Here is an 18,732-nt window from a genome sequence, read left to right as displayed (position 1 = left end):
AATTATATATATTCTTAATCTGGAGCATCAGCACTATCCAACCATACCACTTTTAACCCTGAAATCGTGGGATGGTATACTAAAGCCGACCCCATGTACGTAATTTACTCGGTATTGGTAGGCTCTCGTTGTTCGCTCTCTGGTTCGGTTTTCCACATGTGGTATATGGACGATTTTATCTATTTTTACCAATACCACATACTATTCACATGTGACTTACTAAAAAACTAATCATATAGAGTAAAGTCAGCCGGATGTTCGAAAATCCTGATATTGGTTATATTAAGTCAAGTTCTCGCTCAAATTAATCTATTTTAGGCATAAAGAGTCACTGTTATGAGTAAACCACGTTCTCTTATTTTCCTTGGGATAACTCAGGACACATTTTTAGCTCGCAAAGTTAGCAAAGTGCGCACGAGGGCTAGTTGAGGAGAATATAAGTTTACGGAGGAAAGGGCAAAATAAGTTGCGAAAAAAATCAATTGCATTCCTCCGTAACCTAATGTTCCTCGCAGAATGGTTGCGGCAATACTGACATTGACAAATTAAAGAGCGGAAGTTTACTTTATTGTACAGTTGTGTGAACAAAAAGAGGTAAACATAATTTGCAGGTTTTAGAGTTTTGCATTAATATTGGATTTTATTTACCTTTGCATGGTGGAAAATTCTAATCAAAAAATTATATAAGTGTTACTTGTACCTAAAAACAATTTTATTTAATAAGAAAACAGCACATTTTAAAACTTAACAACACCTTATAGTTGTTCCTATTTTGTTCACACCACTGTACATGTGATAGAACAGTTAATGGTGGTGATGCCAGTTGTAAAATTTCATTTTAGCTACAATTGGGAAAACTTCTCTAGTTTTGGGCTTTTGTGACATATGCAAGGCAGTTTTATATATTTGCATATATAAACAAGAAAAGATACTTGTGGCCATAATATATATTTTGTTTAAACATATTGCAGTTCCATTTAAGGGGCTATACCAGTGTGACACTTTCAAAAAAAATTTTATTTTTTTTTTTGCTTTTTCGATAGTTTATATATTCAAAAATATCCTGTGAAATCGGCGAGGTCGTATCTTCAATAGTTTTTGAATGGCAGCGTTCTAAATAGCGACCGCTCAGAGGTGCAAACATATATAAGTGAAACTTTAAACGCGTTTTTCTCGAAACGACATTTTTCAAAATTGCTGACATCATAACTCAACGAGAAATCGACCGATCGACTTCAAATTAAAACTGGATATAGTTGAATACATTTGCTATACAATAGACTACGATCTTTTTGATTGGTTGAAAATTGTCAATTTGGCATTAAAAAAACCACCATTTTTTTCGTAAAAAAACGATTTTTTTTTCAAAATTACGCCATTTTCTTAATTTTTGAAAGATCGTAGTTCATTGTATAGAAAATATATTTAAGTTTAATAAACATTTTGAATTTTTTTGATTCAGCTACTCATTCGACCGGAATCGTGCCAGCAGTTGAGGCACTTTTTTTTCGGCACGTCCGCAGACAGCACATAACTCTGTTATTTTTCAATATTTTTGTAAAAAAAAAAAATTTAATATAGCTAAAAATATACTTTATTACGTCCATAGAACGTCGAAACATTCAATCTAGTACTTTCTTTTAAAAAAATTCACGAAAATCGCCTAATTTTTCATGCGTCACACTGGTATAGCCCCTTAATGAAAATGATTATATAAATATATAATTTGTGTTATTTTCAGTTTGGTTGTTTTATCAAAATATTAAAAAAATTGAGGTTCTTTTCTATTATTGCTTTGTTAAATTTTAAAAATACAAGTTGCCTTTGGAAATGTATTAATATAATAATACGCGCTAGAGAAAGGAAACACATATTTCCAAAAATATAAAAAATCATCAAATAAAAATATATTTGCCCGGTATGGCATTATTGATTGAAAGTGGCTAAGCACACAAATAGGATACCAACGCTAATGACAGAAACATAGAATACCGCTTCTCCTTTCGCTACGAGCGGCAAGCGTTTTGTTCTCGTTTTCATTCGAACAATGTTGCCATTACTCAATACGCATATGTAGTTTTATACACATCTAAATTTTCAATTATAATTTTTCATAATATAAAATATCAAAACAGAAATCAAACTATTATAAATAGTTTATATATTTATAAATAATAGCATTCGACTCTGATTTTGAGTTAATTTAAGAAAGAGATTGGCAATCCTGCGTTGTAGAGAGCAATCTGCTGACGCGTTTCTACGGGGAAAACCCCAAATCGTTGGAAATTCTATGGTAAGCGGGCGGTAGAAGCGGTGTTGGCTTATCATTCACATTGCGCTCTCATAAGATTCATTTGGGCATATGTGTTTGAAGAAACAGTGGTTCATAAACTGAAGTTAGTATTAAAATTACTTTTTATTAGGAAGTTTAAAGAAATAACCTGGTTTGACACTTTTTGATTCGAAAATTATATCTATGTTTGGAAGTATCTACACTTGTGAATAATTTTTTTCAATAATGAATTTAAACAAACATAAAATTGGAAGTAGGTTATCTGATTTAAATTTTGGTATAATAATGCGTGTAGCTACAGTAAATGAGATTAAACCAAACATAGAATTTATTATTTGAAATAAACTAAATTAAATGCTGTTATAAAGACATAATAAAAAAAATGATTACTAAAATAAAATATTTATTATACTGTTTGTTATTTGTCTTACATTTTATAAATTTATAGTAATTACAAAGAAACTTAAAATTGTTAGGCAATTTTACAGTTATTACCCACAGTTCAACTTCCCATATATGCGCGCGCTCTCATTTGTAAACATGGTGTGGTAAAATACGTTGCTCTCACTTCCCTCTTCATGTTTGCCCGCGATGATCCCCTCATCTAGCCCTGAAAATGTGCACTCGTGCCCGAACGGGCAAAATGCCACTGAGGGCTAATATGCCCACCCCTGGTCCAATTCAACCCATTTTTGACATAAACACATACCATTGTCAGCGAAGTACTATGCCTGAATTTATATTATATATCTCAAACTCTGACCGATATTTTCGAACAGAACAGAAGTCAACTTTCAAATATTCGTTACCTAGGAGCTTTTTGTTTGGTTTGGACAATTTTGGGTCATAAGGAAGCTTACTTTAAAGGCATTAATCGTGCAAAATTTAATCCCGTTATAACATTTGCTTCCCGATTAGTGTACTGGCAAGTAAAAGAACATGTAACACAATAATAAACGTATTATAGAAAATAAATGAAAGTGTTTTTTCTACTTATTTTAAGGAAGGCATGTACACGTAAGGGATGGAGTCATGTGTAGAGAGGGATGGAGTCATGTGTAGAAGTTCACGCAAGTGAGGAAAGTTCTCTGATCGCCATTCACTTTGGAGTGACCAGAAACGATTATTTTACACATGGCTCAAGCAGCTCACTACTTCCGGTCTTTGACCAAGTTTCCTCGTTCGAAGGCGAGCTAAAGTGAGAAGGCGAAACATCCCCTACATAGGGTTGTGCGCTGAGTTTGGGAGCCGCCACGTAAAAAGCCCCCCCTAATGAAAGATTACCAACTGCCTCGGATGAGGGACCCCCCTTTTGATGACGACCATGGCAAACGAAATAAGGACTACGATATTAGGGCATGCACCTGGAATGTCCGGACCCTTAATTGGGAAAGTGCCGCTGCCCAGCTGGTTGATGTCCTCGCGAAAATAAAGGCTGACATCACCGCCGTCCAAGAAATGCGATGGACGGGACAAGGACAGAGACGAGTAGGTCCTTGTGACATTTACTACAGTGGCCATATAAAGGAGCGCAAGTTTGGTGTTGGATTCGTGGTGGGAGAGAGACTCCGTCGACGAGTACTATCATTCACTCCGGTGAGTGAGCGTCTAGCCACAATCCGCATCAAAGCGAGGTTCTTCAACATATCGCTGATTTGCGCCCACGCCCCGACGGAAGAGAAGGACGATGTGACCAAAGATGCCTTCTATGAGCTCTTGGAGCGCGTTTATGAGAGCTGCCCCCGCCACGATGTCAAAATCGCGCTTGGCGACTTTAACGCCAGGGAGGGCAAAGAAGGTATATTTGGCACTACGGTCGGTAAATTCAGCCTCCACGACGAAACATCCCCAAATGGGTTGAGGCTGTTTGACTTCGCCGGGGCCCAAAATATGGTTATCTGTGGTACTAGATTCCAGCACAAGAAGATACATCAACCTAGGGTGCAGTCGCCGGATCGAAAAGCCACCAACCAAATCGATCATGTTGTGATAGACGGAAGACACGTCTCCAGTGTTCTAGACGTGCGTATGCCCGAGGTCCTAACATCAACTCGGACCACTATCTTGTTGCAGCCAAGATTCGCACCCGCTTCTGTGCAGTAAAAAACGCACGCCAACAAACACAAGGAACGTTCGACGTCGAGAAGCTGCAATCACAACAGACAGCTGAACGATTTGCTACTCGACTTGCACTCCTGCTCTCTGAAAGCACTCGTCAACAACTAGGTATAAGCGAACTGTGGGACGGCATTTCAAACTCCTTACGTATAGCTGCAACCGAATCCATCGGTTTTCAGAAAATGAGAGTGTCGTGCGCAGCGGAGAGAAAACAGACTGTCTACCTCGCAACGTTACGATCGACCACTACACGTGCGGGATGGGACAGATACCGAGTGCTGAAGAGGGAAGCGAGACCCATTTGCAGACAGAAAGAGACTGAAATGCGTGAGTACGAAGAGCTTGATGAGCTGGCCGACAGGGGTAATGCTCGAAAATTCTACGAAAAAATGCGGCGGCTTACAGAAGGTTTCAAGACCGGAGCATACTCTTGTTGTGATCTAGTGACCGATGCCCAGAGCATACTTAAATTATGGAGGGAACACTTCTCCAGCCTGCTGAATGGCTGTGAAAGTACAACGCCAGGAGAAGGCGAACCCGATTCCCTAATCGATGACGATGGAGCAGACGTTCCATCGCCCGACCATGAAGAAGTTCGAATAGCAATTACCCGCCTGAAGAACAACAAAGCGGCGGGGGCCGATGGATTACCGGCCAAGCTATTCAAACACGGCGGGGAAGAACTGATAAGGAGCATGCATCAGCTTCTTTGAAAAATATGGTCGGACGAAAGCATGCCCAACGATTGGAATTTAAGTGTGCTCTGCCCAGTCTATAAAAAAGGAGATCCCACAATATGCGCCAACTACAGGGGCATAAGCCTCCTCAACATCGCATATAAGGTTCTATCGAGCGTATTGTGTGAAAGATTAAAACCTACCGTCAACAAACTGATTGGACCTTATCAATGTGGCTTTAGACCTGGCAAATCAACAACCGACCATATATTCACCATGCGCCAAACCTTGGAAAAAACCCGTGAAAGGAGAATCGACACACACCACCTCTTCGTCGATTTCAAAGCTGCTTTCGACAGCACGAAAAGGAGCTGCCTTTATGGCGCGATGACTGAATTTGGTATCCCCGCAAAACTAACACGGCTGTGTAAACTGACGTTGAGCAACACCAAAAGCTCCGTCATGATCGGGAAGGACTTCTCCGAGCCGTTCGATACCATCATCGATATCATCGGCCTCAACATCCGCACCGTTAGTTCTGCTTTCTCCAGACTGGACAAGGATGCACAGAAAATGGGTCTGGCAGTGAACGATGGCAAGACGAAATATCTCCTGTCATCAAACAAACAGTCGTCGCACTCGCGACTTGGCTCTCACGTCACTGTTGACAGTCATAACTTTGAAGTTGTAGATAATTTCGTCTATTTAACACCACCAACAATGTCAGTCTGGAAATCCAACGCAGGATTGCTCTTGCCAACAGGTGCTACTTCGGACTGAGTAAGCAATTAAGAAGCAAAGTCCTCTCTCGACGAACAAAAACTAAACTCTATAAGTGCAGAGGCTTGGACGATGACAACAACCGATGAGTCGACGTTACGAGTTCTCGAAAGAAAGGTTCTGCGAAAGATTTATGGTCCTTTGCGCATTGGCCACAGCGAATATCGCATTCGATGGAACGATGAGCTGTACGAGATATACGACGACATTGACATAGTTCAGCGAATGAAAAGACAGCGGCAACGCTGGCTAGGTCTTGCTGCCCGGATGGACGAAAACACTCCAGCTCTGAAAGTATTCGACGCAGTACCCGCCGGGGGAAGCAGAGGAAGAGGAAGACCTCCACTCCGTTGGAAGGACCAAGTGGAGAAGGACCTGGCTTCGCTTGGAATATCCAATTGGCGCCACGTAGCGAAAAGAAGAAACGACTGGCGCGCTGTTGTTAACTCGGTTATAATCGCGTAAGCGGTGTCTACGCCAATTAAGAAGAAGATATGGTGAGTGAGCGGAGTTGTCATGCGATTTCATCCATTTTCACACTACCGGTAGGAATTTTTTTAGTATTCGTGCTGGGCGAATTAGGTTGGTATGATATACTTACTCAAAAAATTTTGACCAGAAGTGCCCCCTCTTACTGCGAACCCCTGTACCAAATTACAGCTTTATATCTTAATATATTGCTTTATACATATGCTTTCGGTTAATGGCGATTTGTTTGCGTGGCAGTGGTCCGATTACACCCATCTACGAACCATACCAAGTTTCTTCGAGATATCTCAATTTTTACTCAAGTTACAGCTTGCACGGACGAACGGACGGACAGACAGATAGTCAACCGGATTTCAACTTTTCTTGTCCTCCATATCATATATACATATATAATACGAGTATTATATTTACAACCCGTCGGTTTGTATTTAAAGCACGATTGTAACCAACAAGTGTAATTTTTTGCGGAAAGGTTTATTCTTTCACATAAATTAGTGCTCTGTTTACATTTTATAAAAACTTTTAGTTTTACTTTTCAATAGTTTCAAAGCTTATTTCGTGCTCGTGCTTGGTTAAAGCTTAAATATGCCAAATTAAAAAAAAAAAATGTGCGAATTGCAGAAAAGTAATATTTTGATTTTCCGAAAAAAAATCTTACCATTCGGGCAATTAGTGATAGAGTTTGCTTCAGCAAGTCTTTTATCGGAGAATTTCTAAAAAGATGCCGATAAAACCAGGTCTCTTAAAAGAAAAACTGCCTCTGGAGCAAAGAAGAAGACAAGTTCTAGGGAAGATCGGGTGATACATTCTGGAGGGATCGCTTCAAAACTGCTGAGGACATTAAAGTGGAGTTATTCGAAGATGTCGGTATGGAAATTAACGCAAGAAATGTTCGTCGAAGGCTTCAAGAGGTTGGTTTGAACGCTCGTCGGGCCGTCAAAAAACCACTTTTAACTTCAAAAATGCGTCAAAACCGTTTACGATGAGCAAAAGAACATCAAAATTGGACTCAGCTTGATTGACGAAATGTAATCTTTTCAGATGAGTCCAAATTTAACATTTTTTGCAGCGACGGTTGTCCTACGTGGGAAGGAAAACTGGTAAGCGGTTGGAGGACGAATGTGTTCAAAAACTGTTAAGCAGGGAGGCAGCCGAATGGTCTAGGGTTGCTTTTCCTACTATGGCCTTGAGCAACTAGCGCGAATAGAAGGAACCGTCAATGGGAATAAGTATCAGGAGATACTTGAAACCAATTTAATACCTACAATGAAAAACCACTTTTCATGAGCGGATGTCCTTATTTTTCAGGATGACTCTGCGCCCTGCCATAGTGCCAAAATAGTAAGTATCCATTTTTTGTACAACCAGAGTTTATTGCTATAATTTTACTTACAAATTTTATACTTATCCTTTTTTCTTTCTTTAAGGTGAAGAATTATCAAAAATCGGGGTCTCGACTTTGTAGTGGCCAGGTAACAGTCCGGATCTCAATCCTATTGAAAACCTTGGCTTTATAATGAAGGCTCAGGTAGCACAGAGGAGACCAAAGAATTTAGCAGAATGGAATTCTCGAAGAAGCGTGGTATAACGGTATTGGAGGGGTTACAATAAAAAAACCTCATAAATTCAATGCCCGAGCATATAAAAGCCGTTGTAAAAAGCAAAGGACGTTTGACAAAATACTAAAAAGAGTGCTGTTGTATAAATTAATATTTCATTTAACTAAAACTATAAAATAATTTCTCTAATGTACTATAAATAAAAAAAAATTATCACTGTTTATATTGCTAGTTACCAAAATGATACAATATCTAAAATGAATAAAAAAATTTTTATAAGTGCAATCCACTACACTTAGGCTGTTCACGATAAGCTGGTTATCGGGTTATGTGGTTATGTGATTAAGTGAACAACAACAAAATGCGGTATGACAAAATAACCAAAGTTGACCAACCTAGGCCCTTGTTTACAGATTATGTGGTTATTTGCTTATTTCCAGTGTTAGAAAGTCGTTGCAATTTTACTAAATGGCAGCACAAAAAATAAATAAAACTAAGCGAATGGCATTTCCATTTAGATTTTCTTATTGGAAAATCTGCTATTAACAGCTGTTTTTTGTTTACAATCAGCAAATTAAAATCAGAATAAAAAGCATCCAAAAGCATCAACATTAATCAAAAATCTGCAAAAATCAACGAAAATCAACAAAAATCATCAAAGTAAGTAAAAAGATAAAGTGCAAAACAAATATACAATTTTGTCATTTATTTATACTATAGTTTTAGTGTCTACAGAAATACGAAAGCGCCGGCGAGAAACGGAGGTGAAAAAATGGACGGAAGCCGAAATCAAAGCCGTGCTGTCCTATATGCAGGATCACCGAAACGTCGAGGTTAGTTTTCGACACATTAGTTATTTATGTATTTTAATTTAATCACATCTCCTTTAATTTCAGAAACCAACAGCGAAAATTTACTATAGTAAGTTGCTTGCAGTGACAAAAATTGAAGCAACGTGGAACATCTTAAAATGTAAGATTCGCTATTTAAAAAGCCAAATGAAATCGGCAGAACACTGGCTAAATTCCACGGGCGCTGGAGTAGAGGATGGCGATGTGGAGCTGACTGTGATGGGTAGATTTTATATATATTTTAATATCAACTTTGGAATTAAATTGATTTGCTTTATTACAGGTAAAGTGCTTAAAAGTTGTCCGCATTACAAACAATTAGCGGACATTTTTGCTACGGAGAGGGAAGCTGAGGTGGTGGTAATGAGTTCCTCTGCAATGGAACTAGACTCTATTGAAAATGTTGTGCATGATTTGGAAGAGCCCGAACCCGAAGCGGAGGAAGAAAATGACACATCGCTATTGGCATCTGGCTCATCTGCGGCCAGCCCGTTTGTAAAAAAAATTAAGGCCAAACATCAAAACACTGCCATTGACAAACTGGCAACATTAGAAGCTGAAAGAATGAGCTTTCGGGAAAAACAGCTTCAATTTGAAATAGAAAAATTCAATTGGATGAAGCAAGTTGAAGCAAACAAACTTGAAAATGAAAAGAAGAAGATCGAAAACGATTTCGAACTCAAAAAAATGGAGTTGGAGCAGAATGAAAGAATAAGGAAATTAGAAAATGAAATGAAGTATAAAAATAATAATATAAACAACCAATTAACAAACAAATACCTTTCTTACTTGTTATTAAAACAAAAATATGAATTTTTATTGAAAAATTAAATTGTATAGTGCTTGTTTTTTTAGTTCGGGGGTAGGTGCAACAATAGCATCTCCATCATATTGGCATCCATGGGCTTCGACACTTTGCCTTTCAAAGTGTGAAGAATCTCGTCCTTCCAAGAGTATGTTGTGCAGGACACAGCAGACAAGTACCCATTTATTAAAAAATGTTTGACTTTCACGGTCTTTTATTTTAATCCGCATTTGTTTGAAACTACAAAACTTTTCTTTAAGAATACCGAAACAATTTTCGACTCTAACACGATACTGGCTATGTATTTTGTTGAATTTAGCTTGTCTTTCAGAGTCTGCTAAAGAAGAATTGCTTCGGTATGGTGTTATTAAATGTTTTGTCAACTTATACGCAGAATCCCCTGCAATCCACTCTTCTCCACTAAATAAGCTAGTTGTGTTTCTTCCAATATGAGATTTCCTAAACACTTTAGAATCGTGGTAGCTTCCGGGATTGCCCACTTCTGCATGTAATATGCGTAACTTATGGTCACATACGACTTGCAATTTGATAGAGTATATTCGTTGCCGAGAAAAATACACCTCATGATTTTTATTCGGCTCTTCGGCCAGTTTAATCTCGCTACCGTCAATGTAACCAATGCAATATGGTAATTTGCAGAATGTTTGGAAAACAAGTTCTCGGCGCTCTGCCGGTTCAGGCCAATGAATGAATTGGGGTAGTTTATTCAAAATTTCCGAAAAAACTCTTTTGGTGATATTGGTCAATGTACCTCCATCTCCCACACCAAAAGTTGTAGCGATTTTACGTATAGAAGCACTTTCACCCGATGAACCTAATCGGAGCAATACGATTGCGAGTTGCAAATCTACAGGTATTTGTAAACTTGAATTAGTAAAGTTCATATCATTAGAAAATATTTCTAGGAGATGAGCGAATTGTCATTTGCTGACGCGCAGCATTTGTAAAAATCTTCCATCGTCAAAGCAACACAGAACATTTTCTCGCCAATGAATAGATTTTGGAACATGTAGTTCATCTCCCCGTCTACTACAGATGATTAAAGTTATGTCCTCTAGCAGTTCATCTAGTACTTCATCCATTGCATTATGACACTCTTCAGGGCGCAAGATGTCTGCAAATTTTATACAAAGAATTTTTTGAACCCTTAAAATTCGGATTATTTAATAAGCACATACCTTCAATAAAGTCCATTTCCTGAATTGCAGAACTTATTTTAAAATCGATTATTTTGCTTTTTAAACTTTGTTTAGGCATTTTATAAGTAGGAATTTCATTGAACTAAAATTATAAACAATGAACAGCTGTTTGTGTAAAAATAAGCAAATAACCACATAACATAGGGTGCTCACGGAGCATAGAGGTTATTTTTAATCTAATAAGCACATAACCCGATAACCACCTTACCGTGAACAGCCTAACTGACTTTTTCTACGCTTAATACTGAGGTATTAAATATATATTTGTTTTAAAATAAAAAATGTAAACATTCCACTAAAATAATAAGGAAAAACCATCATTTTTTAGTTGTCCGGATTTCATTGTCCGCTACTGTATATATCTTGATTACTTTTAGGTGATACGTACAACCGTTAGGTGAACAAAACTATAATACTCTGTAGCAACTGGTTTCAAGAGTATAAAAACGTTGGAAAGAATTTTTTGATAGTTAATAAAGGAAAAAAGAATGACGCGAAAGTACAAACAAAGAAAACACTGTCGCTGACAAATCCCTCATACTTGGTTTTTAAGATATGGCAACGCTGGTTTTTCTCATCATTGTGAACACTCTAACATTTTCAGCTATGAGAGAGTTAAGCAAAACTAACACGGCGGTGTAAACTGACGTTGAGCAACGCCAAAAGCTCCGTCATGATCGGGAAGGACTTCTCCGAGCCGTTCGATACCATCATCGATATCATCGGCCTCAACATCTGCGCCGTTAGTTCTGCTTTCTCCAGACTGGACAAGGATGCACAGAAAATGGGTCTGGCAGTGAACGATGGCAAGACGAAATATCTCCTGTCATCAAACAAACAGTCGTCGCACTCGCGACTTGGCTCTCACGTCACTGTTGACAGTCATAACTTTGAATTTGTAGATAATTTCGTCTATTTAACACCACCAACAATGTCAGTCTGGAAATCCAACGCAGGATTGCTCTTGCCAATAGGTGCTACTTCGGACTGAGTAGGCAATTGAGAAGCAAAGTCCTCTCTCGACGAACAAAAACTAAACTCTATAAGTCGCTCATAATTCCCGTCCTGCTATATGGTGCAGAGGCTTGGACGATAACAACAACCGATGAGTCGACGTTACGAGTTTTCGAAAGAAAGGTTCTGCGAAAGATTTATGGTCTTTTGCGCATTGGCCACAGCGAATATCGCATTCGATGGAACGATGAGCTGTACGAGATATACGACGACATTGACATAGTTCAGCGAATGAAAAGACAGCGGCAACGCTGGCTAGGTCTTGCTGCCCGGATGGACGAAAACACTCCAGCTCTGAAAGTATTCGACGCATTACCCGCCGGGGGAAGCAGAGGAAGAGGAAGACCTCCACTCCGTTGGAAGGACCAAGTGGAGAAGGACCTGACTTCGCTTGGAATATTCAATTGGCGCCACCGCGACTGGCGCGCTGTTGTTAACTCGCCTATAATCGCGTAAGCGGTGTCTACGCCAGTAAAGAAGAAGATGTACAAGTAAGTAATTTGTAGACATTTTATCGCGGTGTAGCAAGAGCGTTAAAGAGTTATTGTCCTATCGTCCAATTTTACCCCGGCCTCTATAAAACCTTGTCATTCGATGCGGCGGTTAACTTTTACCTTTCCGGTGCATTTAGTTATTGATTTATCGCGCTAAATAAATGGTACGGATTGAGAAGCAAAGTCCTCTCTCGACAAACAAAAACCAAACTCTATAAGTCACTCATAATTCGTGTCCTGCTATATGGTGCAGAGTCTTGGACGGTGTCAACAACGAATGAGTCGACGTTGCGAGTTTTCGAGAGAAAAGTTCTGCGAAAGATTTATGGTCCTTTGCGCGTTGGCCACGGCGAATACCGCATTCGATGGAACGATGAGCTGTACGAGATATACGACGACAGCGACATAGTTCAGCGAATTAAAAGACAGCGGCTACGCTGGCTAGGTCTTGTTGTAAGTGATTTTGAAATTAATAAATTTAGCTAAAAAATAACAAAATACAAGTGAAATGAACTCATTTCAATGTTTCACAACTTTAAAGTTTGTACTTCAATATACAAAGTCAACAAATTTAGTTAAACATAGTGAAATACCATGTGTTATTTATATACATTTTTGAGTTTATACGTATAAATATATATAATGAATTTATAAACGCGAATATTTCAAAAAGTGTAAGTCTTAGCATTAACCTTCTCTGGAGAAGCTATCGGCACATACCCCATTTATACCAAAATTTGCTTTCAGTCTCTAACCGCCAAAGTGATCGGAATAGTGCCTAAGTCATCTTTCTTATTTATATACATTTTCGTTTAAAAATTATGGTAACACTTATGTTGTTTTGGATTTCAACGAAAGTTAAAATTGAATTAAAGTTAGTTTTTAAGGGTAAATACGTTATAACTATCATTAAGTGCATTGGGCTGGGATATAGAATAGATTAAAATGGAAGAAAAAAAATATATATATGGTAGGTAGGTAGGAGTGCAGCCCTATCGGGCTCATTTAGCACTTGATGTGCCATTTTGATGCACTGTTCGTAGAACCTCCTGTATCTGCTATTACGTTTCACCTTCTCTCTCAAACCATTTTGAGGTTTCGATGAAACTACTTATGTCCGATATGCTTTTGGTGGAAATCCATTCAAGGTTTGGTGCTTGGTGGATTCCGAGTGTTTTGTGTCGGATCTGTGCTAGAGCTGGGCATTCGCAGAGAAAGTGGAAGATTGTTTCCTTGTTCCCTGCTACTCCGCAGCCACGGCAGATGTCGTTGTAAGGCAATCCCATTTTGGACGCATGTTCCCCAAATGGCCAGTGCCCTGTTGTGGTAGCTGTTATTCTGTAAATACTTTTTCTTGACCTATTTAATAAGTCATTGGTTCTTTTCCTGTCATATGTTGGCCATAATTGTTTAGTTATGACGAATTTTGTAATGTTTTTCCACCTGTTGTTTGCAATTTGCTGAAATTGTCTATTGATCTCTCCTTTTATCGATCCTAGCGGGCTTGGTATTAGCTCCGCCTTGGACTCATTGAGGAAAGCTCCTGCCTTTGCCAACACGTCTGCTATATATATATATATAGTTGCCGCTGACTTATGGTTTTTGAGATATTTACATTTAATACTCAAAAACTCAACTATTTAAAATGCGTGTTTCTCCGATTTATAATGATTTTACACTTATATTTCTTACTTTTATATGAACTAACACTTCACTTATTCGTTTTTTACCATTTATTTTTTATTAAATAGTGTAAAAATAAATTTAATTCCACATTTAACTTTAGTTGAAATCAATTTATTTATATAAAAAGAAAATGGTTGCAAACAAGCAAAATATTAGTGTCACCAGATTTTGTAATGGGATGAAAATAAGAAAAAACAATGATTATGCCGTCAATACAAAATTCATTATCTTTCAGAATCTTCATTATCTTGACAAATCCCGATGTTGGAACGGTAAGGGTAATTTTTTTTGAAGCCCGTAAAAAGGAGTTCAACGCGAAAAAAACTGGGCACGTCTAGATGTTGGTCCGACCAGGGTTATTATTTTGAAGCGCGGCCGAAGGCCTCCAATGCAGAAAGGAATTCTATGCGAAAAACTAATGTGTTATTTATTTTCTGTTATTGGAGTATTATTTGTTTTCTTTATTTCTTTTGGTTCTTCTGTAAAGTAACACTGATTATTAGTTAGAATGCAACCCTTTTGTTATTGTGTGAACGAAAGAAATAATATTGAATAAAATTTATATTTGCACTACTTAATATAAAATAAATGGTAAGAAACGAATTAGTGAAGTGTTAGTGGATATAAAAGTTACAAATAAAAGGGGTCGGCTTTAGAATACCGTAACAGGATTTCGGAAATAAAATTGTTATAGTCGGATAGAGGAGGTTCTACAGATCAAGAATATATAAATATAGTCGCAGGAAACCAACAGTTTTCGAGATATTTGCGTTTAAAGTTGAAAATTACCGCTATTTGAATTACGTATTTTTTCGATTTAAAATTAATAATACACTTATATTTTTCACTTTTATATCCACTAGCACTTCACTAATTCGTTTGTACACATGCAGTGACCGCTAAGCACCATTTGAAACGCTGCGTAGGTGCGCAGGTCATGTGGTATAGTCAGCTACAGACGCTGGCTGTAAGAATAGAAGCCTGTCTCAACTCTCGTCCTATTACGTCACTTTACGACGATTCTGAAGAGAAACTTGCATTAACGCCTGGTGATTTCCTGAGCCTGGTCCCTGAACCAGATATCAAACATATCCCTAGCAACCGACTGAAGCATTGGCAACGGACACCTCAAATACAAAAGGTAGTTTGGGAGGATAGTATCTTACCATTCTGCAGAGACGAAACAAATGGCTTCGGCGCACGAGGAATATAAGGGTGGATGATATCGTCCTCTTGGTGCCTGGGTCGAGTGACAACAGTACATCCCGGAGCTGATGAAGTGGTCCGCAATGTCACGTTGAGAACCGCTAGAGGATACATGAAACGAGCCGTTCAGGAACAACGTCTGTTGCTTCAGAAGGAAGATTTCGGGTCGACCGACTCGACCGGGCAGGATGTTTAGGACTATTTACGTTAGCTTTAGGTTTATTTTCTAATAATGTTAGTTCTGATCTGGCAATACTGTTTTATCTAAGCTTTCTATTTCGCATCTCTCTTTTATCATACGTTTCTGTTTGTTATTATCTTTCTTTATTAATATTTCGATGTTAAGGTATTTAAAATTCCTTTGTACTTCTATAAATACCGGAAGACATGTATGTAGTACAACCATCTTCTCTGATTGTAACTCAGTGCTGATAGTACTCATCTCAATAAGGCATTGAGAACTCAACCCGCTGGTAAATTAAATTACACTGTAGAACATTTTTGGGATTATTGTCTGGGGGGTGAGAAATTCCAAGTCAGGGTGATGGTACTAGGTCAGTATAGTAAAACCCTGAAAGGGTTTGGCGTTCGTATGTGCCAGTTTTTTTTTATGACCTTTTAAATTCACTGCATCCGCGCCGCGCTTCAAAAAAATAATCCTGGCCGATCCAACACCTGGGTGTTCAGAGTTCTTTCGCGTAGAACTCCATTCTGCAACTTTTTTTCTTTTATAAAAAATTTAACGTAAACAAAATAATTAAAATAAAGCTTTATATTCAATAAATATTAAAAAAAATGAATATACAGAAACCTTAAATGCAAACATCTTTAAAACTATAAGCCTGCGGCAATTATATATATTTTTTCTTGATCCGAGAGCGTCACCTTTCCAGTGATACCCATTTTATCCCCGAAATCTGGGGATGCTATTTTAAATTTTACCCAAACTGAGCAAGTCCAGCCGAAGGCCGCCAACACAAAAAGGAGTTCAACGCAAAACAACTGAGCTATTCTAAATTTTACACAAACTGAGCACGTCCAGGTGTTGGTCCGACCGAGGGTTATTTTTTTGAAGCGCAGCCGAAGGCCGCCAACACAAAAAGGAATTCAACGCAAAAAAACTGAGCACGTCCAGGTGTTGGTCCGACCGAGTGTTATTTTTTTGAAGCGCGGCCGAAGGCCTCCAATGCAGAAAGGAATTCTATGCGGAAAACTAATGTTATATATTTCCTGTCATTGAGGTATTATTTGTTTTCTGTATTTCTTTTGGTGCTTCTGTAAAATATGAACGTAAGGTAGCACTGATTGTTAGTTAGAATGCAACCCTTTTGTTATTGTATGAACAAAAATAAATGAACAAACAGCAAATGTTGAATAAAAGTTATTTTTGCACTATTAAATATAAAATAAATGGTTAGAAACGAATTAGTGAAGTGTTAGTGAATATAAAAGTTAAAAATATAACCATAAAATTCATTATAAATGGGAGAAACACGCATTTTAAATAGCTAAATTTTTAAACTTTAAATGCAAATATCTCAAAAACCTTAAATTAACGACAACTATATATATATTTTTTCTTAATCTGGAGGACCTCTTCTATCCATACATACCCATTTTAACCCCGAAATCCGGGGATGCTATTCTAAAATTTACCCTTTTTTTCTGGAGAGCCTTCTCTACCAATACATACCCATTTTACACCCCCAATGAAATCAGAGGTGCTATATCCCAGCACAATGCGTATACCGAACGAGAAAGGAAATGTGTTAAGCACTTACGATAGTATTAACGTGCGTCAATATCGGAAAATTCCTGGTAAAAAAAAGAGATATTACCTGCGCTAAATGATCCAAACCACCATGATGAAAGTGAAGTATTTTATACTGCGACTCTCTAGACGAAATTACCAGTTGCCCTGAAGTACAATTATCGTCATTGAAAAACAAGCGCAATGAACGCATTTGACTCAGATCGACTGAAAATCTCCGACAATTTGTTTTTTTACGAGTAACTGAATATTCTACATATGACTTTGGCTTGTGTTTTACCGGCAATATACTCGAAGTCGCATTATAAAAATCAATATCATCGGAAATATAATATTCACTATTGAGATATAACTTATTTATATCGGTTACAACACTGTTTATTGAATCCTTTACATTGATGTTTTCAATATGTGGGTTGGAAATTGTTATATTAACTGATGTAATGTGACTTCTATTCAGTAAAGCATTAATATCACGAATTGAATTAAACTGCTCCCCTAGGAGAGGCTGTAACTCATTTTTAAGCTCTTGTATATCAACATTAGAGCCATCTATTTCACTTTTCTCTTCGTTCTTAATAATTGTTTCATTTCTAAATCCATTTGGAATAGCTATATCGTCTATTGGTTGGGTTCCATTCATATCAAATATATCGCATTGTAAGTTTTGATAGAATTTATTTTCTTCTGACTTCGATTTACACAATGACGAATTGGGGATCCACGTGAGTAACAATGTCGAACGACTTGCTTTATTAAATTGATCAACGAAAGTTTTAGATGTAACAGTCAAATAACCTGGATAATGAATCAATTCGGATTCCTGGCGTATAGAAATTGGTGGGTGTATGCAGACATTATTTTTGCAAAACAAAACCTCGTTGTCCTCATAAATATCGATTTTTTCAATGGATTTATCAACCCCTAAAATACGATTTGATGCTCTCTTGATAATATTTACAATCGACATTTCTTGCGATATGATTCCTCTATAGTACTTAAAACACGACTGTTATAAAAATTTATTACTCTGAGCCTGCCTAATTTTTTATTATTGCCGCAATACAAGACTAAACTTTTAGAAAAGTTCGATAACTTAACCAATAGAGGACTGCAACACGTTCGATATATGTATATTATACACGAACTAGGTTCGCGATATATTTTGAACATGTATCGTATTTAAAGATATCAATAATCCTTATAACAAAATATTTGAATATTTTGAAATCCAGTTCGCGGATCCTGGATTGCGTGTTAAGTATTCAATTCAAGTAAAGGGAAGAATTTAGTATACCGTCCCAGGATTTGGGTTGGGTTTAGTTTAGTATCTCATTTTCATTGCTTATTCCTCTTAAATGCCTGCACGGATTTTTTTAAATTTATATAGCACGGATAGCCAATGAATTAAACTTTGGTTTAAATGTAAATTTATTGTTAAATGTTAATTTGTTTTTTAGATATAAGTAAGCAAAAAACGCACATTTTCACATTTGCTCAAATAATGGCTCTCTTCTTTTTGAGGTTTTTGTTACACTGCTTGCAAAAATTTAACCAATTTAACACACACACATTCTTTGAAATATATTTAATTGAATTAATGATAAATTATGAATTTTAAGTTGCAATTTTATGTACAATTTAATAAATAAAGCAGCTTTCAATTACGTGTTATACTGTTCATTGAAATGTAAGCAAAATTACTGAATATGAACTGTCAAACGACGAAGAAAATAAGCACAAAAGGAAGACAGTAATAACCCAACGAA

General features: G+C 37.4%; 1 protein-coding gene across 4 annotated transcripts in view; it reads right to left on the bottom strand.

Annotated features, from left to right (window-relative positions):
• Positions 1-18,069, bottom strand: part of LOC120781756 (TBC1 domain family member 16) — a 37,755-nt gene extending 19,686 nt beyond the window's left edge. For all 4 annotated transcript variants that reach the window (XM_040113988.1, XM_040113989.1, XM_040113990.1 and 1 more), the window contains exon 1: positions 17,031-18,069. In XM_040113988.1, the coding sequence (XP_039969922.1) occupies positions 17,031-17,933 (903 nt within the window). In that variant the 5' untranslated portion in view covers positions 17,934-18,069. The remainder of the gene's footprint in view (positions 1-17,030) is intronic.
• Positions 18,070-18,732: the final 663 nt, after the last annotated feature.

The sequence above is a fragment of the Bactrocera tryoni genome, unplaced genomic scaffold (genome assembly GCF_016617805.1).
Source record: "Bactrocera tryoni isolate S06 unplaced genomic scaffold, CSIRO_BtryS06_freeze2 scaffold_7, whole genome shotgun sequence".
NCBI lineage: Eukaryota > Metazoa > Arthropoda > Insecta > Diptera > Tephritidae > Bactrocera > Bactrocera tryoni.
This window is presented reverse-complemented; position numbering and strand designations above follow the sequence as displayed.